Source organism: Falco punctatus (genome assembly GCF_963210335.1).
Source record: "Falco punctatus genome assembly, chromosome: 5".
NCBI classification, from domain to species: Eukaryota; Metazoa; Chordata; class Aves; order Falconiformes; family Falconidae; genus Falco; species Falco punctatus.
In genome coordinates this window covers 34,519,408-34,543,656 of record NC_137584.1, presented here as the reverse complement: position 1 = coordinate 34,543,656, position 24,249 = coordinate 34,519,408, and the positions used below count along the sequence as shown (strand labels likewise).

Genomic DNA, 24,249 nt, shown 5'->3' with positions numbered 1-24,249 from the left:
ATTAGTTCTTAGAGAGGCTCTGTAATACTTAGAGGTTTATCTATGACAAATGGCTTCCAGCTCCTGTCAGAGTTAATAAGCAAAACTATTGCATTTAGTGGGAGCAGGTTTTGCACAGTGCTTTTAAATGTGAACCGGAAGCAAATGTATGTGTGAGTGAGTCAGAGCCCACTAAAAACATCCAGAGCCCTTCTCATGACTTTGGATTACCCTTGGAAGTAGGCAGCCCTTGTAAAACACCTCTAAGAACCCCAAAGTACCCTTCTTCAGGTGAAAAACCGCAGTTCCCAGGGACACAATTGCACATAGAAGGTTTGTGCACTGGGCCCTGTTGTTTTTATGGCAGGTGTACCTGGAAAAAAGGAGAGGAGGAAGAGGAAGAAAATGAAGAAAGAGACTTGAGGGAGCTGCGCAGCTGCCAGAGTGACAACCCAATGGGGCAGGCATGCCAGTGAGCTGCAAGGATTCTGCTTTCTGAGATGCTGCACTGAGCCCCAAGTCAAGAGAGGCTCTAGGAGACCTCCCAGCGAGAGGAAAAGGAGAAGAGGAGCAGTGAGCCAGAGAGCGTGAGTGTGTGAGAGAACGGAGAGAATGAGCACGCTGTGCACAGGAGGTGGTGTTGAAACAGAGTGGCTGTTCACTACAAACTGCTGCCCTTGATTAAAAGATGTTGAATGGGGTTTGACTGGTTGCATTAAGTCTTTTCAGTTTTTTCAGTCATGTTGTTTGTCAGCTTGTATATGTTATATGCCATTGTAGAAATGGTCGGAACGTACCTGACTGTGATTGTACTTCAGTCCCATGGAGGATTCACCAGCTAGTCTGGTCTCCTCTGGCATTTTTGCAGAGGTGCTCATCAACAGGCTAGTAACATACAGAAGCAAGCACTGTTCGGAGAGAAAGGGAGAGTAACATGGATCATTCTCAAACCTTCTAAATCTTCTAAATCCATGTTGGCTGCTACAGTCAGACTTTTGCCTCATACTTTGACATATTTATACGTTTCACGCCACATCAGGCTAGCTTGCTCCACAAGGGAAAATTTCTAAAGGATGTTTTAAACTTAATTTGGAAAGATGGTCTAAACCCTTTCTTTCTCCTCAGATTTCATGGTGGGCTAAAGTTTAAAGTCTGTATGTCCAAAGCATGTTGTATTTGTACTTATAGTAGACTGAAGTAACTTTTGAAAATAATTTTTCTTAATCTGATGTTTGGAAGTTTTTATTATTTTGCTACTTAAATATTCTAATATAAACTAAATTTGTGAATGAATTTTTTACAAATGTAATTTTAGTATTTACTGAAGAGTGTGTATTTCTCATTGTCAGAGGACGTATAGTATGGAGGAGGGTATGTGTTACAAATGAATATTGCAGTTTATAAACAGCACCAAGCTGACACCAGCGAAAGCTGAAGCTCTTTATCCCTAGAGGAGTTGCAGCTTTGGTGGTAGCTGTGAGGGTTTCTTCAGACAGTCCTGAGACTGTGCCTCCACCCATCCTAGAAGTGCTGCCTCGAAGGATGACGTAGTGATTGTCAAATCTCCATCTGCATTCAACTTTGTGCCTTTGGAGATTGTGTGGGAAGATTAGTAACACAGATGAACATATGCACGTTCATAGGCATTGGGCTGATGCTGGGAAACTCATTTCATCTAGGACACTGAGTAGCCAGGGATGTTAATGGCTTTACACCACTACAGCAGCACTCCTGTTTGCATCATTGAGCTAGAGACCTCTCTGCTTCTGCCATCGCAGCCACCCAGTCCCTGATGCCGGCTTGTCTGAGCTTTACCTGCAGCTCAGTGCTTTCACCTGATACCCTTCATCTGTTGCATAGCTGACAAAGCAGCTGTATCCTTCAGAGAAGCAATTAATTGCAGCAATGTATTTGTGTTTGGAGTTTAGCTACTGTATCTTAAAGGGCAGTTCTCTTGTGCTGTGGTTTTTGGGGTAGCTAGCTGTACAGTGTGCCCTGAAATTGAAAGGGCTGAATAGACCAAAGAGCTGTTACCTGAAAAGTAAGTGGTTTGGAGCAGATGCATAACAAGAAAATATATGGCCTCACTGGAGAAACAAGTACAGCAAGTTCAAAGATGTAGAAGATGTGTTAATGGGTATGTGGGTAATGAGTAAAGTTCTGCTGTCTCTGAAGCCAATGGAAAACATTCATTGACCTCATCGGGGCCAGGATGTTTCCCAAGGTCTTTGTTTAGCATTGAAGATAACCTCTGTTGTTCAAAAAAGAGGAAAAAAAAAAAAGAAGAATGAAGGAGATAAAGCTCACAAGATCTGTTGACTCCAGATTTCTTCTGCTTTTTTTCTCTATATCTGCTTGCAAACTTTTTGATGTCTGTGTAATTTTGTTTTATTTCAACGTTACAGTATTTCAAATGTTCATTGTTTTTATAATAAAAAATAAAAACTTTGCCTGAATCACAGCACTCATGAGCAGTTTTATTTAATTAGTTTATATGTGTGTGAGTAAGAGCACATGGGTTTGGCTAAAACCATTTCATTTTCAAGCTTTTTCAAGGTACTGTAAATGTTCTTTAAGAGATTTCCTTAATCTGAACCCTTTTATGGTTAGGAAATCCTCATGACGTTCTTCTCGTGTTGGGGTAAAAGAACAATCAAGACCTGTAACACTGACACGTTGACTGCAGTGCTGATGACAAGCAGCAGCAAATTATAATCCCCATTTTTTCTGTCAAATTCATCAGTACCACTCTTACTGACATCAGCAGTATCAGGAGAGCTGTATTTCTCTTCTGGCTCCAGTTTCATAGATGGGAAGTCATCACTGTAATACAGATGGGCTCAGTAGTTTATAGCAGCACATTATTTAAAACCCCATTCTAATGTAGGCAAAGAAAATACACTCCCACAACTAAATACTGTTGGTTGTAGGCTTCCCTAAATAATTGCAAAGCTGTCTTCAGGGCAAATTTGGTGGCAGTGTACTGTTTGTGTGATTCATCTGCTGTATCGGTACCATTGCTGAGAGCAGTGAGGTAGGGTATGTTGGGTACCGTTTGGTTGATAGGGCTGGGGTAGTGCCTGGAGCCTTTCAGCGCTGCATACCCCAGCACTGCTGCTACACAGGCTCCTGGGGATGGGAAAGTGTGCTGAGGGTCTGGTACCTCAGTGAAAGGGCTGAGTTTAAAAAAACAACCAAACCAAAACACAAAGCACTTAGCAACTGCTGCTAACTTCCACTTACTAGTCTTCAGAGGCTGAAAAAACATCACTCAGCTTAACAAATTGTCTTTGCAGATGGCCAGTGCCTTTGAAGAGCAGACCTTTGCATCCCTTAGGAAATTCCCCTTCCTTTCATCACTGCATGTTCAGGCTATTTCCTGGTTTCCATGTTTTTAAGATGTTTCTCCTTCTCTTCTGTGGGAATTAACCATTCTGCACAGATCATCAGCCTGTTATGCTGCTTCTGGCACCAGGAGCATTAAATGAATGTGCTAGATATGCTCATCCTCCTAGTCTCTGATCTTTACTAGCCGGAGACTGGTGTAAATCCTCAGGAGATTCAGCATCCCTCCAGCAACTTGTAGCATTGCTTGTGCTATAGCTGAATGTTTTTATTCTCCATGTAACTTATCCCTTAGAAGGGTAAATCTAGAGTAGCCTCTATAGTCATTCATCAACCCAGTGTAGTCTAGTTGCCAGTTCATGGGCCAGATCCAGCTGGCTCTCCCTGCCTTCTCCCTAAGCAACTTATTAGTTGCTTGAGCGGCACATGCCTCAGGAACAGCCAAAAGCTCTCCCTGCACTTGCAGACAGCCCCGCAGCTAGAAATCAAGCCCCTGGTGCAGCCACAGCATGGGAGGTGGGATAAAGTGTAGCTATAAAAATATGATCTTGTTAGGAGCAAGCAATTAATTGTTACAGCAGCAGCTGCAAACGATGAAATATACTGCTCAACTTTCTCTTAAACTCAGTCTGCTCCATTTTTGTAATGAAGCTCTTTCTTGTGGGAAGCCTTTTGAAGGTGGAAGGTTGGCTATACCCCTACTAACAGGGCCACATCCGTAAGCGATGGGTCTGTGAGTATCTCAGGCATTAAGATGTGGTTGATGCTGTAATTGATGAACTCCTGACCTACAAAGCTGTGTTTACTCACAGGCAGACTGCTGTATGGGGACGCAGAGGCTGAAGCTTTGCTTCACCCTCAAACCATGGTGTAACACCATCAGGGCTAAGTGGGGCAACCACAGAGAGGAATTCGGCCTGCTGTTCTGTAATTATCTGGAACTGATCATTGTCAGTAATTATGAAGGTTCCACCCAATCTGATGAGTGGCACAGCTGACATATCTGCACGAGCGGAATATCAGACATGCTAATTGCTTGACAGAATGTAATTATTTACTATGCTAACAACACAGGCCTGCTTCATAATACTGCAGATTTTCCAAGGGTGGCTGGCTGCCTGTGAAGAGAGAAGGTTTTTAAGTCACGGGCTACAAAGATCAGATATAGGAAGTCCTGTCCTTCTGTGATCGTACTGAACCACACCCCAGGGTCTTTTCAAGGCAAATTTCCAGTATGTGCCATCCCTGACATTCAGCTTGACAGATGCTCTCATCTGCGAAGGAAACATCCTCCCATACTGAAAGGACACTGTAATGCACTGGTCTCACAAACAAACTCCCTGTGTCTTCTTGAGAAAAAGCCAATGTAACAGTAATTGACCCTTGTATCATCTCATCAAGAGACTATTAGAAACTTGTTAAACTTTATTTCCTGTTGAACTTTGATTTCTCTTTGCATCCACTATTTTCCTTTGGTGGTGGTTCTGTGTAGCACACGTTGCAGAGATATGATAAATAACTTTATCGAGAACTTTTGGCAGCATCAGTTGTCTGCCACTGTGTTCATCCTGGAAATCTTTGCTAACGTCCTGAACTGCAAACCCATTCAAAGAGACAATGTGTAAAAAAATAACAATGACCTGAAGGTAACTCTTCCTACTTTCCTGAGCAGGTAGTGTTCAGGTCCTCAGGCTCCTCCTGTTCATCCTGCCAAGATTCATGGAGAGGCAAGCCCAGGCTGAGGGCTGGAAGGGAGAAACTGCCAGTAGATACAGGACATTTCCTGTTTCCAGCGCTCAGTTTTGCTCATGTGAAAGTACTGAGATACCTGAAATCTGAAATGTAATGAAAGTACAATTTTAGATTACATTGTTTTTAGACATTTTTATAGCTCCTCAGCTGTACGAAGGCTGCTATAAATGAACGATGGCTCTTTTAGTTTAGCAGATTTTGATAATGAATACAATTTTTATTCAGTTTGATATTCAGAAAACCTGAGAGTACAGCAAGTAACACAGAAATGCGGTCTTTGCTAATAAAAGATTTACATCATGCTGTCATATTTTAGCTGCTTTTCTAACCCTGACTTTCTGATCCATCTGTTATGATTTAAAAGGTTTGGAACTGAGTTAAACTGACTCTTGCTGGTAGAAGATAATTCATATTGTTAACAGCAATCAGCTAGAACAAAAAGTACAGAAGCTTGGAACATTAGATTAGGAATCCCGAAGTGATGTTGATTAATTCAATAAACAAAAGTAAAATCCAATAACCCCAAAACTCATCGTGATACATTCTTATTACTTTTTTATCTCTTTATCAAGAAACCACTGAACTCTGAATCAACTTGTTTTCTTCTATCAGAATCCATCTTGGAGAAAAAGGCTGGTAAAATTTGTTAATGCTGACTTCAGGATATCCAGGATTTCACGGCATGAGTCACCAACAGGGAAGTTTCCCTCCTGACTAATTTATTTTTATGTTTTTTTTCCCTTCATGGATATGTTAATGCTTTGCTTTTACTCCAATACGTTCTCATCATTTTTAAGGAAGCAAAAAGCCAGTTCATGCTTCCAGCCCAGATATTTTTCACATCTTCTGCACCAGTTCTATTGATTTTTTTAAATTCTGTTGAAGGGATCTGTGTTATATACTGCAGTATTGATGTAAAGACATTAGTCTCTCTGTGATGTTGAAAACCAGCGCTTTTTTTAATTTAAAAATGCTTGATCAGTGTTGAAAATAACCAAGTCTGAAAAACAAAGCCACCTTTCCTCTTTTTCTTTTTATATTTTATAATGTAGAGTAGCAGACACATGCATAGAGAAAAAAAAATATAGAAAAAAATTATAGAGGTAGCTTGTTACTACCCTTATAGTCAAGGCTATTTGGGATGGAAGAACTCCAACATGTCCTGCACTGCACCTTTTATTTCAAGGCAAAGAAGCCACTGGACAGGAGACTTGCTTGATATTCCTGTCGCTTTCACTAGCCTTTGTGGTAAAATAAGTTCATTTCACTGTGCCTTAGTTTCCCCAACCCCAAGCAGGATGATATTTTCATTATAAAGTGGTATGAACTCTGCCTGTGAAGGTTATGTGCAATTATCAACTTATGGTCGGTAAGTTCCCTTCACACACGCATATAGAGTAAATGCTGAAGCAGAATAACACCTCATCTTTCATAAGCAACCTGGCAATAGTTCAGTGCATGCAAAGGAGAAGTAATGGTTACAGTGTAAGTCTAAACCAACAACGTTTAGCCAGGATAGACTGTAGAATGGCACAAAAGGGAGAGACTGTGGAATTACAAAAATCAGCATAAAACAGTGTTCGTGCTGCCTGTTTTGACATCTTGCAGGTGTTGGACTTAGTATTTTCAAGCGGATGAAGAGGAATGCAACCTGGCCTCGCATTTACCTGATCCTAGCCATTCTGCTGTCCCATGTTTTCTTTTAAAATATGATTATTCAGAAACATGTTGTGTTTGGTAAAACATTGTCAGGCCCTCTCAAGACAGAAGTTCAAATCTCTTGTCTAGACATGGATTTTGAAAGACCTAAAACTAGTTTGGCTAATAAGGAACAAAACTCCTTCCCTCTCTACCTGCTGAGAGGGAAGGAGTTAAGTGTCATGCTGGTAATCTGAATCATTCTTCTGCAGCTGCTTCTGACTTGCAGATAAGTGTAGGGCTTTCTGCTCTTAGTGTTGTGGAAGTGGACAATTTGCTCCCACAATGTCAAGGTCTTTTTGGTATTTGGGAAGAAAAGTTTATCACCAGTACTTTCTGTCTCTTGCAGATTTTGCCCTGGCTACTGCCCATAAGCTGAGCTTCAGAATTTTCAATATATTTAGCCTCACAAATCCTCTTTGAACTAGCAAATGGGAGAGAATTAAGGCTCAGAGAGAAGGAAGTATCTTGCCTGAGGTCATCTGGGCTGCTTGTGGCATGGAAGAAACGGAATCTTTCATAGAGGGTAGGACTAAAATCGTTAACCTATTCTCTCTTCCCCAAGTACACGAAACAACGTAATCATTCTCAAAATGCTCTTTTAATTTATTTTTTTTTGAGAGAGAGAGAGGAGGAGAAAGTGGAGCGGTTTTTCTATGCCTACTCAATAGTTCCACATCAGCCTATCCTGCTGTGGAAAACTGCTTTGTGATGTTAAAAGACATTCACATTACTCTTCCCAGTATCTTTGTTGTCTGCAGGGTATAACAAGCAGCGAAGCTCAAGGGAATCACATCAATTTTTATTCTGAGCCTGGCTGACAAAGATATGAACACTTAATTAAGATTTCTTTCATTTCATGAAAATAGCCCTGAAGATCTGAGCCTGACATGAGAGCTGCCAGTGATACTAGTGAAGGAAAAGTGTCCAACTGCAAGACATAGTTGGAACACTTGCCCTCACAAATCATTTGAATTGCAAATCGAATCTAGGTGTTTCCAAGTGGATGCCCAAGCTCAAGCAAGAGGCTCCTGCTTTGTCTTCTGACTTACTCTAGTCCTGTGAATTCCTCTGTTGTACAGGGGCAGATCAACAGGAGAGACTCTCAGCTCCACAGGAACAATGTAATCAATTCAGGCGTGCATGGTGCAGAAACAGTTGTCTTAGGCTTCCCAAGGTGCCATCTGTGAGAAAACTGGTTTTTTCAATGATTGATTACAACAAAATGCACATTCCTTTTCTATTTATTTACATGCATGCATGTATATTGATTGAAATTAGTCCAGTTTTGCTACATTAAATCAGTGTTGATAATTAAGCATCTGTGCACAGGGCCGACAACATTAGGATCACTAAAGAAACAAGCAATAGTTTATAATAGGATCATTAGAGCAGTCTTAGCAGCACTTACAACATGTTTATTCAAAAATGAAACATGCCCTGGGGAAGAAAAACACCAGTTATGGAACACAGGGGATTTAAAATAAAAAGGTCAGTTTTAAAGCCTTTAAGTAAATCATTTCAAACAACTCAGAAACAGCTCATGTTTAAAAGTATACTAGAGTAGCTAAAACAATAAAACGTGTTAATTGTAGGATCTGGAATATATCAAAAGGACAAGTTCAGTCACCCTCATTACCTTCTCATTGTTCAGAGTGAAAAACCTCAGTGTTAACACTGACATATGACGTACGCCTTGGCGTATATATGCACAGCAAATATTTATGGTTCTATGAGTGACTCAAATTGGCCAAAAAGGAAATATTTGCAGCTGCACCAGGGTTAAAATAAACTATGCCTATCTGTATCAACAGCCTAGGTCTGCAGAAACCACTGCCTGCCCTTGGGTCAGAGGATGTTTATAGGTCCCGCTTCATATGGGAACAGGAGACCTTGTGTTAAGAGGTGGAGCAACCTCTTATCACATACAGGTATGAAGGCTGCTCTTGGGTTTATACACATTATTTCTAATTAACACATGCACCTGGCAGCACCTGCAATTTTCAGTGGGACTAATGAAGTAGTATTATTAACCACTCAGAAACAGGGACTTTTGACTTACAGAAAAGGAAAGCATCCCTGTGGACTAAATTCACCTCTCATCACACACCCTTTTAGCATGCAACACATGCTATTAGTAACTTAATCCAAGGAATTAACAGAAAATAATAAGCAAATTAACACCCCTACAGTACTGGCTGAATTTCAGTGAAAGCCATGGGATGGTGGTAGTATACCAAAACAGGCCACTTCAGGTTCTACTAAGGAGAAAATTACTCCAGTTTTTCTAGGAAGAAAGGGTTATCGCTGGAAAACACGGTTTTCCCCGTAGGGTTTTAGTTGCCTGCCTCAGAGGCCGAGTCAATGTTCACCGACACTGTGCTGGGAGGCACCACGAACTGCTCCCCAAACACCAGGCGAGCTCGGCTAGGGGCCTGCTGTTGCGGGATCCACCATGCGGCGTAGCACCAGCCCTGACGAGACTGCGGCAGCGCGCAGGGGCCCCGTTCCAACATGGCGGACAGAGGGGACACCCCCTGCCGCGGGCACCCCTCGCCTTAGGTAAGCGCCAGCCGGCCGCCGCAGGTAAACGACAGGGCGTCGCACCCAGGGGTGCTGTGATTGGCCCGCGGCGCCGCCAATCGCCTGTTCCCGTGGCAATGCGTACGCCCTCCCGCAGCCACACCCCCGCGCCCCCGCTGTCGGCGGCTGATTGGGCAGAGCGGCAGTGACGCGCGCGCGGGGGTTTAGCGGCCCTCAGCTGGAGGGGAAGTGGCTGGAGAGGGCGAGCGGCGGGCTGGGAGGCGGGAGGTTGGCGTCGCTGCTGCCACCGCCATGACGTTCAAGCGGAGCCGAGACCGCTTCTACAGTACCCGTTGCTGCGGCTGCTGCCATGTGCGGACGGGCACCATCATCCTGGGTACCTGGTACATGGTGAGAGTGCGGTGCGGGGGGCGGCCGGCGGCTCTGAGGGGGCGGTGATTGGGGTTGTGCGCGGCGCGCATGCGCGGGGTTTGGCCGGGGCCCAGCCGGGGCGCGGGGTGGGCTGCGCGCATGCGTGGCTGGCGGGCCCGGGCGGGGGCTCCGAGGGGGCCCCGGCAGTGGTGGGTGCAGCGGGCTTCCCTCTTCCTTCGCTTGGGCGCCCGCTCCCCGTGCGGAGTCAGCTGTCGTTGTGCCAGCTATCGCGATTGTCCCCTGTGCTGCTGCGTGCAGGGGAAGCCGTACGGCTTCCCTGGAGTCACCCGGCGTGAGTCGGGCCCCTCGTCCTTCTCGGGGTCTGGCGCAGGTTTCCCAAACCCAGTTGTCACTCGGTGGCTTCCCGAAAAAGAAAATGAAGCAAAAGTTCAGGGCATTTTAATCTGGGTCTTTGAGGGGTACCGTTACTACTTCGTTTCTTGGAAGGTTAGAGGCTGAACAGTACTCGGTGTGTCCTTGGTAAGAGAGGAGAAGTAACGTTTGGGGAGCCTCGAATTTGGGGCCTGTTGAGAGCAGGATAAGGTGTGTTTTGCTGCGTAGTGTGTAACATCTGAGAGGAAGTTGAGGGACTTCAAAATGAGTATGGCTTCTTGTTGAAGAACTTTGTGGAAAGGATAATTCCCAGTTGTTTAGTACTCTGTTCTCAACACAACCGTTTAGGAACAATGCATACAGATTTAGTTCCTGAAGCACTCTGTTTTCTGACTGGTGGGTGCCTTTTCTCTGAGAGCAAGTTGTGGTGGTGAAGCTGAAATGTTAGGGATAGTTTTGAACTACAGTGAAGCAGAAATGTGAAAACAATACCAGCAAGTTAAGGCCTGGAGCCTTAACTTCCCTTAGTTCTCTTCAAAAGGGAACTGCATTCCCCTTTTGTTGAAGTAATTTCCTCACTTTCCTTCCCCTTACCCTCATGGGCAGTAAAAATGTGAGAATAGTTTAAAAACATTACTTCATAGCTCTTCTCCTGAAGCTCTAACCAAAGCCTGTATTCTCCTTTACCCTTCCGCAGACTGTAAAAATAGAGAGTGCTGAGTTTTTATGTCTTGGTGCAAAGGAGCCGTGCACAGAAACTGCTTTTACAGGCATGGGGATTTAAGTTTGGAGAGTTATGGCTTATTTTCAGCAAGTATGGGGAGCGTTTTTTTTTTCTTGCCTCTTCCGTTGACAAAATAGGCAGACAATAAAATAGGAGGAGAAAGGAATGAAGAAGCAATATAGGGGACTGGGAAGTGTAACAAAACTCTAGGAAATAGATTTTTTTTTCTTTTTAAAAAATAATTTGGAAAAAATGTCTTGCTGCTGTTTAAGCTTTACTGTTCATGTAAAATAGAAAAGTGAGGTCCATTGCAGTGTTGAACACTGGACTTGTTCTGGAAACCTGCAAAACCTCCAGAAGTTTTAGCTTGTGCTGACAGGAGATCAAGAATATGCTTCTGCTACCTCAAGTAAAAGTATACATTGTTAACGCTAAGAGGCTGCTAATCTTTGTTATGAAACAAAAGCACCTTACTGCTTTCACCACTTTCGTTTCCTGTTCACTGGAGTATCTAGAAACTCAGGAACTTGGTGGGGGTTGGTGAGCAGGGTTGGCCACGGACCACTTCCAGCTTCTACCTGTCTTGCTGTCGTTCTGTTTCACCTTGTTGCCCTGGATGCAGTGCGTCTTCATCCTTTCTGAATCTGTGCAAATATCCGTAGTGCTTATGGATGGTGGAAAGTATGCTGGTCATTAATGAGTCTGATGGCTTCAGAGGTGGAGTGGTATCTGAAGCAAAGTGTTGCTTTGGTCTTGTGTAACTGCAACGGAGTCAGGCTGCTAGAGGGGGGAAAATGTGGTAGAGCTCAGGGTAGCAGGGTGCCTGCAAAGTACTTCATAGTTGTGTTTTTCTATAAACTGTATGAAATGCATTGTTAAGCTATGCATTGAAGACTTTTATCCAGTTCTTCCCAGCTGACAGCTGGCAAAAGGTGATAACTCTTAAGTTTGACAACTGTTAACTGTTTGAGCTGAAATAGTCTTACCGTGAAGTCTTAGGTGGTCTTGTCTAATGCTTCAAATCAGAATTCAACTATACTTCGTAACTTTTGATGGTAAAGTACAATTTGGTCAGTGAAAATTAAACTTACCTTTCTGCTGACAAACTTAAAAAAAAATTAAATAGCCTAGGGTATGTCAGGTTGTTTAGACATGTTAATTAATGCACTGTTTAAGTATATCAATAACACTAGTCTTTCAGACACTAGCTTTTGATAAGTATTTTGAAGTCAATTTAGTTACCTGTGCTTGTAAGTTACAGTAGGATAAATAGTAGTAACTTCCTGTGAGGGGTGGGTTTTTTGTTGTTTGGATTTTGGGGTTTTTCTTTTATTTTATTTTGCAAGGGAGGTAGCTTTTTGGCGGGGGAGAATGCTTAGTTCAGCAATAGCTTTGTGTTACTGAAAGTCTTGGTCGGTCTGTATTTACTGGATAGACTGTGTTCTCGTGCTGTGCAGTCCTGAAGGAATTTGATACGAAATATAAAATGGAGTCTCATAGCAATGTACTCCAGATGTTTCAGTTAGATAAGAGTTTTGGCTATTTAATAAATGTTTTTTACGCTTATGTACATTTCTTTAGTATTTTTCCTATTCCTTGCTTATTTGTATACTCTTAAGTCTTGCATCTAATTAACTTTTGTCCTGACTAAGACAGTTACATCGCTGTCCTCGTGTACTTCTGTGAGTCTAGAGAGAGCAAGGATGTTATCTTCTAAAATGTCTACTGTAAGATCAAACTTTTAAGCATGCTTCAGTCAGTATGCTGCTACCGTTTCTGATAAATAGATAAAACTGTATTTGCAAAAAGGTGAGTTAAGAACGTTTCTAGCGGACTTGTACTTGAGCTGCAGGACTAACACAGTTTGGTTTACTCTGCAACACCCACTACTGCTCTGTGTAGGAAGGAAAAAGAAACCTTCTATTCCTAGCCCCATAATTGCAAATGTGTGGCTTTGAAGTTTGTTTCTTCCTGTAAAGTTTATTAGGCACAGTGCTTTCCAGAAACCGGAAGCATGAGCACTGCACTAGCAAAAATCAGATCAGAGTTCAATAAACAGTCTAAAAGTAATAGCATTGTTTTGGAGGGAGTGACTGTTTCATTCTGGCAGCAGACTTCAGCGATGGAGTCAAAATGATGCAATTGCTACTGGTTAGCAGGAGGGTGAGGATGATCTCTGGAGTAGTTTGTTCACGATTTCCAGAAATGAAGGTGTATAACTGGTCTCAATCTAAACAGTGCTAGAAGCTCTGAAATAACCTATTTAAAATTATTATTTTTGGGGTGGTTATTATTTCAGTATAATAATAAAAATTTCAAAACAAAAAACCCATCTTTTTTTTTTCTTTTTTTTTCCAGGAACATGTTTAAGGAAAAATACTGGAAAAGTGAGAGGAGGATGAGAAAGTGTAGTAGTGCAAGGGAGTTTCCCTCTATTTTTCCCACACATAAAAGGAACTAAGTAAATGATAAGTAAGAATTCTTGTTTATGTCCAGGACTTCTAGTTACTTAAAGTGCTTGGGGAAACTTATATGCAGGCCTCCAGAGAGATGAAGCACTTGCATGATTAGGCACTAAAGGAGATAAAAACTAACTAATTAAAAAGCTAATGCTTGTTATGGTCCCACAGTCTTTTGAGTTTTGATCATATGGGGATCTAATACTTCCTCTTACCAGTTTGTAATAAGTGCTAACTTTTTACTTGAATACCAGCTGTTGGATTTTTTTTTTTAATTTTGATATAAGCTACACCAGACTTCCATTAAGCTCAAGTTATCCCCATTATAAGAGTAAAATACATTACTTTAAAAAAAACCAACAAACAACAAACCCTTAGTTTAGTTTTGTGTTAGCTTATCTTAATGGAACCATCTTTTGAATAATAATTTGAACTGCATTTTGTAATTTTTTATTTCCTAACAAAAAAAGATTAGGATGTGGACTGCTGGAGTTTCTGAGGTATTACCTCAGAATGGTGCACTGTCCATTGGGTGCTGGCTTGTCAGGGTTGGTAGGGTGTTTTTTGGGTATGGAGTGGTTTTAATCTTCTAGTAACACCAAGACTCACCTGTGCTATGCTTTTTCTGACTAATTCTTCATGTAGACCATTTGTGAACATATATTTTATTTGCAGTGAGTATATTCTTTCAAACTCTGATGATGCCTTGCAATCTAAACCATATTCTTGCTGCCAGTCACATTGACTATCAAGTTCAAACAAGCCTTGTGGTCTTGCTGTTATCAAGCTTATGTGAAAGAAGAATAGCTAAAACGCAGACTCTGGCTTTGTGCTTAAAAGGACTCCTAGTTTGTGGGGTTGTTGATAACTCTTAATTGAAATCCATATGTTGAATATAATGAATTGCTCGGTGCTGCAATATAATTCACAAATAGCAGTAATGGAGTACTGGAAACCCTGGGGTCTTAATTGGCAGAGGTTTGCATTTGTTGTTGTTTGGTTTTTTTAAATTACTGTGGTTTTGGGGTTTTTGTCTCACTGATCCTAAGAGATTGGAGTTTGAATGACTCTTAACTTCCTATTTTCCTTGCATGCCATTTCAGGTTGAGAAAATAAAGCTTTGATACCTTGAACTGTGCTCAGTAACTAGTGAAATTACTGAGGACTTCTGTATGCTAAATTAGGACCATGGATAGGATGAAAATAAAAGTGACAGATGCAGGATCACAGTCTCACAATTTCAAGGCATTCAAGTTCTTCAGTATTTTTATATTAATTCAAGTGCTGCTTGCCTCTTTATCCTGAGGTAGATAGCCTGTCATAGCAGCTAGACTCAGTATTAAACTAGTATTTTTCTTTTGTCCTGAACTTTATCACTATTTAAACTGAAATTATGACTGTGTTTAAACAGTAAATGGTATAGCTATAATCAAATATGTCTCTGTCTCTATTTTCTGAAGTAGAAATCAATGCTTCAACTGCTAGAGATATGAACCCTGACACAGGGTTTTTAAAACAAGTATAGGGCAGGTAGTTATTTTCCAAAGTACAAGTTGATACTCTGGGCTCACTCAAAGAGGAGGAAGTACAAGGCTTGAAAATACATTGAGAACAGAAAGCTAGAGCAGAGAAGGATGAAATGGGAGTGGTGAGGAATATAGTATTCTATACATTTGAACCATGGTGAAGCAAAATAAGATTTGGACAAGTGGTAGATGAGCAACGTGACTGTTTGCCCTGTTGGAAGTGTCTGGCAAGGGGGAAAATCTACTCATTTCAAGGCTAAAGATATTGGTAGCTAAACTTGGTTCTTTACTGCCAGCTGTACTGGTTATTATATTTTACATTCCAAGGCATAAAATGGAAGATGCTGTCGGCTGAAAGTAGCTGGCATTTCTAATACGTTTGTACAATACATGGTGATGTGATAGCACTTCCACAAAAAGATCAGCTTTGTTTTCACTAAAGGGTTCTTTTTAGCAGAAAGTGTAATCGAGCTTATCGCCATGGTATGTCTGAACCCTGGGGGGTGGGGTGGGGGTGGAGAAAAAACTCAACAAAACTAGTAACAAAACAAAAAAAAAAAAGCTTGCAGGAACTGACCCTTAAAATGTAGAACTCCTTTTAAATGTTCAAAAGCTTTTTTTCTTGCTTGAAACCTTTAGTAAATGTGCATAGATTTGCACTATTATTATTATCATTCACTCCTGGAACAAGACTAGTAAAAGAAGAAATATCTGGCAAATGTTGTTGTTGTGAGAACTACAGACAAGTTTGTTTCTTTCTTTTGAGGCTAATTGTAAAAGATCCTGCTTGGTGGTGGTGCCCGTACTGAATACTGATTGGAAAACGACGGCAGCTTGAAAATACCATCGTGACTTTCTTTGTTACACAACGCACCCCTCTACCACCACCCCCTTTTTTTTTGGCACCTCTCCAGATACTAGTAACAGAAACTATGCCCCTGTAAATCTTGAATAGGATATAAATGCTGTGAAGGCAGTTTTGCAAAGGCTTAAGCTACTTTCTGACTCTTTGAGCTCTTACTGAAAGCATTTCTGGTATGTACCAAAATGGGGAAACAGAAGTAGTCTTCAATGGCAGTGTTAAGTGAGAAAGGCTGTTAAGCACATAGCCAATGCTGAATGATTACAAATGTAGGGGTTCAGTCTTTGTGTGATAATTTTTAACTGCACCTGTGTTTATGTAGCCTTTCTGATAAGGACTGATGAGGTTTTAATAAGTGAGGAAAGGGAGAGAGTCTTCTTCCCTGCTTGTATGAAAGCTGTAACATGGGAGAAACCAAGAAGTAAGCTACATCTGAGGGTTAGAGCTGTAGTGGAAGTTTTCTTTCATATGCTCAGTATTTACTGTGTGATGCTTGCACATCCCCTTGTACTGCTTGGCTCCCAGCACTCTTTGAGAGGAGGGTGCAGTACCTTATTTCTGCATTAAATTAACACTGCCTTTCAATTTGTTGTAGTAAGCAGGAACTCTTCCCAAATGTTTCTCGTGTCGGTTGTTGTACCTCTTCCTTCTTGACCTCTTTCAGCTGTTTCCAGTTTAGTTTTCTGGTTCACAAATCTGTTTGTTCATCACACAGCATCTATTTAATTGTCGTTTGAATCCCTACAAACCCTATCTATCCTCTTAATTTGCAGTGTTACTTAGTTGTGATTCATTAAAACGAGCAAGTGGCCAGTGCTTTTCTGGTTGTTTTGGTAGTGGCTTAACTAAATCAGCTTGAAATTTAATCATAACTTGGGTTCTCCCCCCCCCCCCCCCCCCCCCCAAGCTATAGGCAAAGCAGAGTTTGTTTTGAACTGAAATAAAAGATTTATTAGTGTGTCCTTAAAAAGATCATAGCTGTTGCAGTGTAAATAACCTTTAGGTAACTGTCATCTTTCTCAGGTGGTGAACTTGCTGATGGGCATCTTGTTGACAGTAGAAGTGACTCATCCAAATATAGTGCCAACTGTTGATATCCAGTATGAAGTCATCGGCAATTACTATGCTTCTGAGAGAATGGCTGGTAGGTGTTTTACTCTGCTGTCTGATTAGAATTTAAAGCATGCAGTATCATGGTGTATTTGCCTTACCACTAGTGTGTATGTAATACATGCATATTGTCTTGTTTTCTGGATTTCTCTTTAATTATTCTAGGATTGAGTTGTTCTACAAGAATAAAAAAAAACTTTTATGGAATACGATGTTTACTTCTACTTATCTTAAACGATAAGATTTCTAAAGATTTCTTGGCATTCTAATACTTTGAGTGCTGAAGTATGTGTGGAACATCTCCAATTCACTTTCTCCATAAACATTTACTATCCTTGCTGTGTCAGTAAAACAAAAAGCAGAAAACTATTTTTAAAGACTTCTTTGGGAATTTTTAGTGATCCTCATAGATTTAAGGAAAGAGCTTTCAGCTATTGTATATGAGTTTTCTAAGAGGAAAATCATGTCATCACTCTAAGAAGAGGGGAAGAATTGGGATACCAAGTACTTGGGTGAATGTATTTGTCTACACAGTTTGATGTGCAGAAGAAACAGAAGAGAAAGCATCATGAGCTATTTTCCACTCTTGTGTTAAAGATGAAGTGCATGATGTGTGCAAGTGTAATTGGTGTTAGACTTCTGTCTGTAATGACCAAGCTTTTTAATTGTCATATGACTTGAAACTTGTGTGCATGCTTTCTTTTTCTTGTTTTTAAATGTGCAGAAACATGTTCAGCATGGCATTTCTAATGTGACTTGTATCAGTTTGTATTACACTAAAATTTAGGGTCAGATCCAGTCTGGAGCAAAGATAAATAGTGCAGCACAGATCTGGGGTTTGAAGAGTTCTGGTTTGGGGTCTTCCTGTTAATTGTTCATGACCCAAATTGAGGATCTGTCAAGTCTGACCTCTCACTGTAACTTGTGTTTGTTAGTAATGAAATGAGCGTGAGAATAAGGAACAGATCTTCATGAAGCAGAGATACTAAGTAAAATTACAGCAGATATCAGTAAAAAGTCATATGTTTTGTAATAAGTGTTATTGTACTCGGTAGCCTTAAGTTTATGTGACTGAGAGATGCTTCTCAAGCTGAAGGTGCTTTCTCCCCTCTTCAGTGTAAAATGGCTGTTACATGCTTTTGACTTGAAGATTTTCATTTCCCATGTTAGGATACAGGCTAGAGAGGTTTTGTGTACATGAAAAGATACAACAATTTTGATTGTGCATGTGGATATTGAGTAACAGATTCTCAGAAGAAAACAACACATGTTGGTTATTGCTGAGTACTTAGGGCTCTCAGAACAATGCAAAGCATTTCAGTCCTGGGAGGGCTGCCTCCTTGATGCCATCTGTGCATCTAGATACTATCTTGTACTGAATTGGGTATGTAAGTGCTTCTAGAGTGTATCTTTTCAAATCAGTTGCAGACTAGAAAGTTATGATTCTCAGATCATCTCTTTCAAGCACAGGAACCACAAAACTTTGGCTTCAGTATTGCTAAAAACATTAACTTACCACATCTATAAACTCTGAAGCTGGTTTCTTTTTCTGTGTTTAAAAATGTAAATTGTGCTTGCTGTAGGAGAACGAGTATAATCCAACTCATGGAAAGCAGCTGTGCTTCTGTCACCAGTGTCAACAGTGATGCACAAGGAGAATCTTTATCATTCAGTTTCCATGAGCATCCTGGATTCTGCTACCATTTGGCTCCTGTTCAACTTGGCTTTTGTTTGTAAATAATGGGATACCTTCCACAGAGTGATTTCCTGTTTTCCTTAGTGCTATGCTGAAGGAACAATGTTGCTCACAGTGCCAATGACCAAATTATATAATAAAACCATTTTGAAGTGTAAAGGTTGATACTGTGCTAGCTTCACTTAAAATTCTTTCTAGTTGTAAAGTTAATCACCCACATGCTTCTAGCACTGACATATATTGCAAATCAGCATGATTATGTTGCATTACTATCAAACTATGTCAGGCTTCTAATTGGTGTGTCTGAGCTTTATTCAGGCTCTTAAGTGAGAGGGTTTTTTCAAAATGCCTGCTGGCATTCTTGAACCAGATCCCTTTCCATTAGGAGAAATCGGAGTTAATTCTGATGCTGCCAGTTCGCACGTATGAAACAGTTGAGAAAAGTTCATAGTAGTGGGTAGAGTTAGGGTACCTGTCAGCTACAGTGTGACAACTTCAGGAAAAGATTGATGCTTTTTTTTTTTTCTTTTAATGCAGAAAATGCCTGTGTTCTATTTGCTATCTCCCTTCTCATGTTCACAATCAGTGCAATGATGGTGTATGGTGCAATTGCTGTAAGTATATTTATAGTCCATGATTTTAAACTTGCTACTTGAATTTTTAACTACATACCTTACAGGCTGCTGCTTTTCTTTTTCTTCTTAGCATCGTGTAGGCTGGTTGATCCCGTTTTTCTGTTATCAGCTCTTTGACTTTGTGCTCAGTTGCCTGGTTGCCATCAGTTCTCTAACCTACTTGCCCAGAATCAAGGATTACCTGGATCAGTTGGTAAGTGTTCAGCTCAAGTTGGTGTTTTACATTTGAAATTAAACTTTGTTTAATTGGGTAAGTGACTGAGCTATAGTTATCTTCCTGTACCTGGGAGAGAGGAACTCAGGTTGCAGCAGCCACAGGGAGTGACTGCTAGAGTGGTTCTAGGAATGAGAACTCTTCAGAGGTGGAAGGACCAAAGGTGTCATTGCTGCCTAAAAGGAAAGCCAGGAAGAGGAATGAAAGAATTCTGATGGGAATAGTTGGTTACAACTCTTAGCTACATTTGTACTCGAAACAAAGTTGTTTTTAACCCTTTAAACAATGTGGTTCTGTGGCAGGTTTGCTAGTTGTGAGGTTCAGACAGATTAAAAATGTATTGACCCTTATTTGGTGGGGAAGGGGAGGAAGATTACAGGTAGGGATTGATGTGATATGAGGTCTTACAGTATTATGGAATGGGATCTGAGATTCTGAGGGTTCTTTTTGTGTTCTGTATGGCTTTTCTCATTTTCAACAATACTTTCTAAGACTACTAATGGAATTTTTATTAACACTGCCTGTGTTTTAACTGCAAGACTTAGTGGATAGAATTCACTGTCAGTTAATGGGGATCACAAGATCTTTCTCTCTGGTCTTTAGATCTGTTAAAATAGATGTTTTTTAAAAAATAAAATCCTTTTGAAATTGGAGAGAAAATTTGATTGGTATTGGAAAGAAGCTTTGTTGCTGTGATCAGGGAAAGAGAAGAGTGAAATTACCAGAGGCTCTTAGTTTTGGCTCTTCAGAAGCTTGGGGCAACTTTTGTTCTTCTGTTCTGCTCTGCACACATTTATCTTACTGGTTGGACTGATAGGAGGTAATTAATACTAAGTCATTGAAGAGTTGTAGAGGACCGTAAATACAAATGCTCTGCTGCAGCTGTTAAAAAGGAAATTTCATGGATATCTGTATTAGCATGAGATTGAGGAAGTGACTAGGGACATGGACAGTACAAGGCTTCTGTATATGTAGCAGTTTCCTGCGGTGACCTGCTCTTGCAGGACAGAGGCAGGATAAATACTGTACTTTGTGGGAGGATAAAGAAGAAACTGGTGAGAAATAGAACTTGTTGTTTCTGGGAGAGTTGTTTATGCATGCAAGAGTTCATTTCATTTGGTGTGAAGTTTGGATGTCCTTCTGTCGTATTTGTGACTGTGCAGTGTTCATGCTTATCTCCTCCTTTTCTCTCCCTTCCTTAATTTTCTTAAATAGCCGGATTTCCCTTACAAAGATGATCTCCTTGCCTTGGACTCCAGCTGTCTTTTGTTTATTGTTCTGGTGTTCTTTGCTTTATTTATCATTCTAAAGGTAAGTTAAAACTGAAGTGTATGTCTGTTTCATGAGTTACTATATTGAGATAGTATCAATGTGAGTTAATTTTCAATGCTGAAGTAAGAACTCAGCTGCCTTCTTAATGCTGAGTTAAGAACTTACTTGGGCAGAATTGTTAGGGTGTTCAATGACAGTATGACTTAAGTCATTTGGTGCAGTGGAGTCTTCAACTAACTTGTTTGTATGCAGTGGGGCATATTTATGCAGCTCTGTCCTTCCTGAGTAGGAAGTGGGAATGCATAAAGACCAAATACCACCTTTTTGCATATGTGGAGATAAATTTGATATTTGTAATTAAGCTTGCAGCAAAGTTGAGTTTACTGTATACAAGCTTTCTAAACAAAACTTTTAAAATCTCTCGCTGTGCCTAACAAACCAGGGTGCATGTTTTGGAAGGAAGATGATGAAAGATGGAAGTGCATAGGTTAATTCAGAGCTGCATCTTTCTTCCTGCTGAAGGTTTTTATTACCATTTATTTTCTTTTTGGAGATCTAAATAGAGAGGCATTCGTTTGAATTACAAAAACTGTTCTGCAGACAAAGCATATTGGAGAAATGAGTTGATAACATTGGCCATGACAATATTCCTTTGTTGCATTCAGATTGAATTTAAGAAAAAATGAAATCATGAAAAAGAATTTTACTAATTTTCTATGCTTTCTGGCAGGGGAGAGTGAAAGTCTAATACAGTAGATTAAATTTTTGTATTGATTGGGAAATCCTTGTGTATAATCATGTGCTAACTTGCCAACAAAACAATCTGAGAGATTAATGTTGTACAGATTAATAATAAAAAAATCTAATCCTTATCGGATCATGATAATATGTCTTTCTACAGCAGTTAATGTTGACTTAAAGTCCAGGCTACTTTGCTCTACCATATTTTCCTTGCCACCCCAGTTGTGTCCTTGTGCCCTCTCCTTCGCACTGGTGGTTGGACAAATAGTAATCCTAACTCAGGGATGAGTGAGACTGTGCTCTTGGCCTGTCCTCCTCCTCTTGCTGGCAAGTTTGGGCTGAGATCCAGAGAGGCATAAACTGGTTGGGGATTAATTTGATTAGCACTGCTGAGGCAGATAGAGACATTAGTTGAATGGATCTGTGAATTCTTTTGGTAAAACCTGTGTGGTTCATCCTCTGAGTCACTATGATAGCAAAGCTAAACGGGGAACAGCATAGGCATGTGGCTAAATCTGTGAAGTAGCAACCATTCCACAGATAGGTATCAACTAAGTTGATTTATGTGCACTTTTGTCATATGAATGTAATTCAGCATCTAATTTCTGAATCACTAATGCATATGAGGTCTGTAAAAAGAGAAATCTCTCTTCTTTCAGGCGTATCTTATTAACTGTGTATGGAACTGCTATAAATACATCAGTAACAGAAATTTGCCAGAGATAGCTGTGTACCCTGCTTTTGAAGCTCCTCCACAGGTAAAGCCTCTTTAAAATAAAAGGAACCAGCATAGCTTAATTTTGAAGTAGAAAACCACCGTATCATGTATGTTTACAAGCCTTGTCCAAGCTTTCTAAAAGACTGGGAAGATTAAAGCAACTAACTTTACAGTGGGTTATTTCTTAGTTATACTCTTTTAGTGCATAGAATAGGAGGTTTTATAGAGGAAAAAGTCTACTACAAGAAAAACATTCAAAGGCTGAAGCTTTTGGATTGCACCAGTCAAAACCTTCCATGCCATTTTGCAAAACCAGGAGACAGTGGGGTGGCATGAATGATCTAGGGTTAGGTTCAGCAGAGCAGTAAACTGCTGTTGCACTTCTTGCTAGCTTACTAGAAACAGTAGTAAGTTCTTAAAAAAACATTTGCCTGCAATGGAGGATTAAGATGCTGATGGGGCATGTATGTTTTTGTTCTGGGTTTTTTTTTCTAAACCTTGTGCATTAATCTCCTCAAAATGTCTTCTCTTTAGTATGTTCTGCCAACATATGAAATGGCAGTGAAGATGCCTGAGAAGGAACCTCCACCTCCCTACATACCTGCCTGAAGCAATTTTTATGTTGATTAACATCTGTACCAGCTTCCTGGGGGTTTTGTCTTTTAATCTTGCAAAACTGCTTAAGTAATAAAAATATTCAGGGCTTTAGGAGCAAACTGTTCTGTTTAAAATGTTTGATATAAACTTACTAAGCAAAACACATCTGGGAGTGATTTCGTTTGCTTTAATTTTTGTTCTCCTTAATGCTCTAAAACATTTTATTGCCTTAGGGCCTTGTACTGCAAGAACTTATGCATGTGACTAACTTGTGGCTTTTAATAATAACTACTGAGCCAATCTATGATTGAAGTTAGCTACAATTATAAGTGTCTGCAGGATCGTGCCCTTAATTTATATTAATTTTTTTGTAAAGTAGTTCATAAAGACAATCTGATCATGCAGCAAAATGATGGTTTGCCTTTATCCATTTTTTGGAGGGGGAGGGGGTTTGAATGTGGTATATACGTGACTTTTTTTTTTTTACTTTGCACTTTTCTCATGTTATCTTACCTTTTATTGTGTTTTTTTGATTATCCTATGTCTTGAAACATACGTTTCAAGAACTGAGGGTGGCACAGGTGTTCTATTACAATGTGCTGCAAATGCAAGAAAAGTAAATAGAAATGTGGAAGATGGTTGCATGCTTCTAATCTTAAATGTATTTTCTTCTTTGTGATAAATGATACTTAAATAAATCTTTTACGAAATGTTTACTAGTAGCCGCGGTTGATTTGTTTGTTGCTTTTCTAAGTGTACTGCAGATAGTCCCATGTACATGCATTTTAGTGGACACCAGCTTCCTACAGGTTGTTTAGTGGTTGATCTGTGTTCTTCAGCAAGAGGCCTCCTGTTGGTGGAGAAAATGGATTTCCTTTAACGTATAATAAGCTTGTGTTGCAGCCTTTGCAGTTGAAGCACTTGGTTGTCTTCTACTTCTCTGATTGCTACTTGTGTATAAGCTGGGTAAAGGTAATTGTACTGGAAGCTTGAAGCTTCTAGCTTTCAGGGCAAACTTGATGCCTGATGAGCTCAGGTATTAAGAGCAGGACAGACACTCAGTAGGACTGCAACATTATTTACATTGGAAAATTTACATCAGAAAATACTGACCCCAGAGCACAGATCTGGCCTGGATCCATCTACACTGAGAGAGATTCAGGCTGTGTTACAAAACAAAGCCAAAAACCTGGTCCTTCATTAGCTGTATGACCGTTGTCAGTGGGCGTTGGAGGAACTTGGAAGTGGTGGATACGGGCAGAGCGCTCTGGACCTGGGGGTGGGTGTTGAGGCTTCCTGAAATATGGGTGGGTGAACGTAGGGGTGTGTGGTGTTAGGCAGCAGCAGGCACTGCTGTAGGTTTGCGTGGGGTGTGTGTGCATGTGTTGTCATAGCTCGGAGCTGCAGCCCCATCTAGATGAAAGCCATTGTACTCTGCTTCACCCGTCCTGTGGCTTTCCTCTTTACAGAGGGTGGTGTTCCCTCTTCCCTGATTTTATTGGCAGGCTTTGTGACTGTGATGGTGGCCTGATTGTGCAGTTAACCTGGTACTTTCTGAGTGAGTCAATACCTGCCTGAGACTACGCTGCTGGTGTTTTGCGATGGGGTGTTGTGGTTCCTGTTCTAAATCTGG

At 40.6% G+C, this 24,249-nt stretch overlaps 2 protein-coding genes across 4 annotated transcripts in view; both read left to right on the top strand.

Annotated features, from left to right (window-relative positions):
- Positions 1-9,662, top strand: part of LOC308064852 (uncharacterized protein) — a 41,258-nt gene extending 31,596 nt beyond the window's left edge. For all 3 annotated transcript variants that reach the window (XM_080389996.1, XM_080389995.1, XM_080389997.1), the window contains one exon: positions 347-9,662. In XM_080389996.1, the coding sequence (XP_080246122.1) occupies positions 347-402 (56 nt within the window). In that variant the 3' untranslated portion in view covers positions 403-9,662. The remainder of the gene's footprint in view (positions 1-346) is intronic.
- Positions 9,519-23,332, top strand: LAPTM4A (lysosomal protein transmembrane 4 alpha). The gene is made up of 7 exons (XM_080389998.1): positions 9,519-9,708; positions 16,657-16,777; positions 18,977-19,053; positions 19,145-19,267; positions 20,504-20,599; positions 21,961-22,059; positions 22,554-23,332. Exons 1-7 carry the CDS (start codon positions 9,610-9,612, stop codon positions 22,626-22,628), a joined length of 690 nt encoding a protein of 229 aa, XP_080246124.1. The 5' UTR covers positions 9,519-9,609; the 3' UTR covers positions 22,629-23,332.
- Positions 23,333-24,249: the final 917 nt, after the last annotated feature.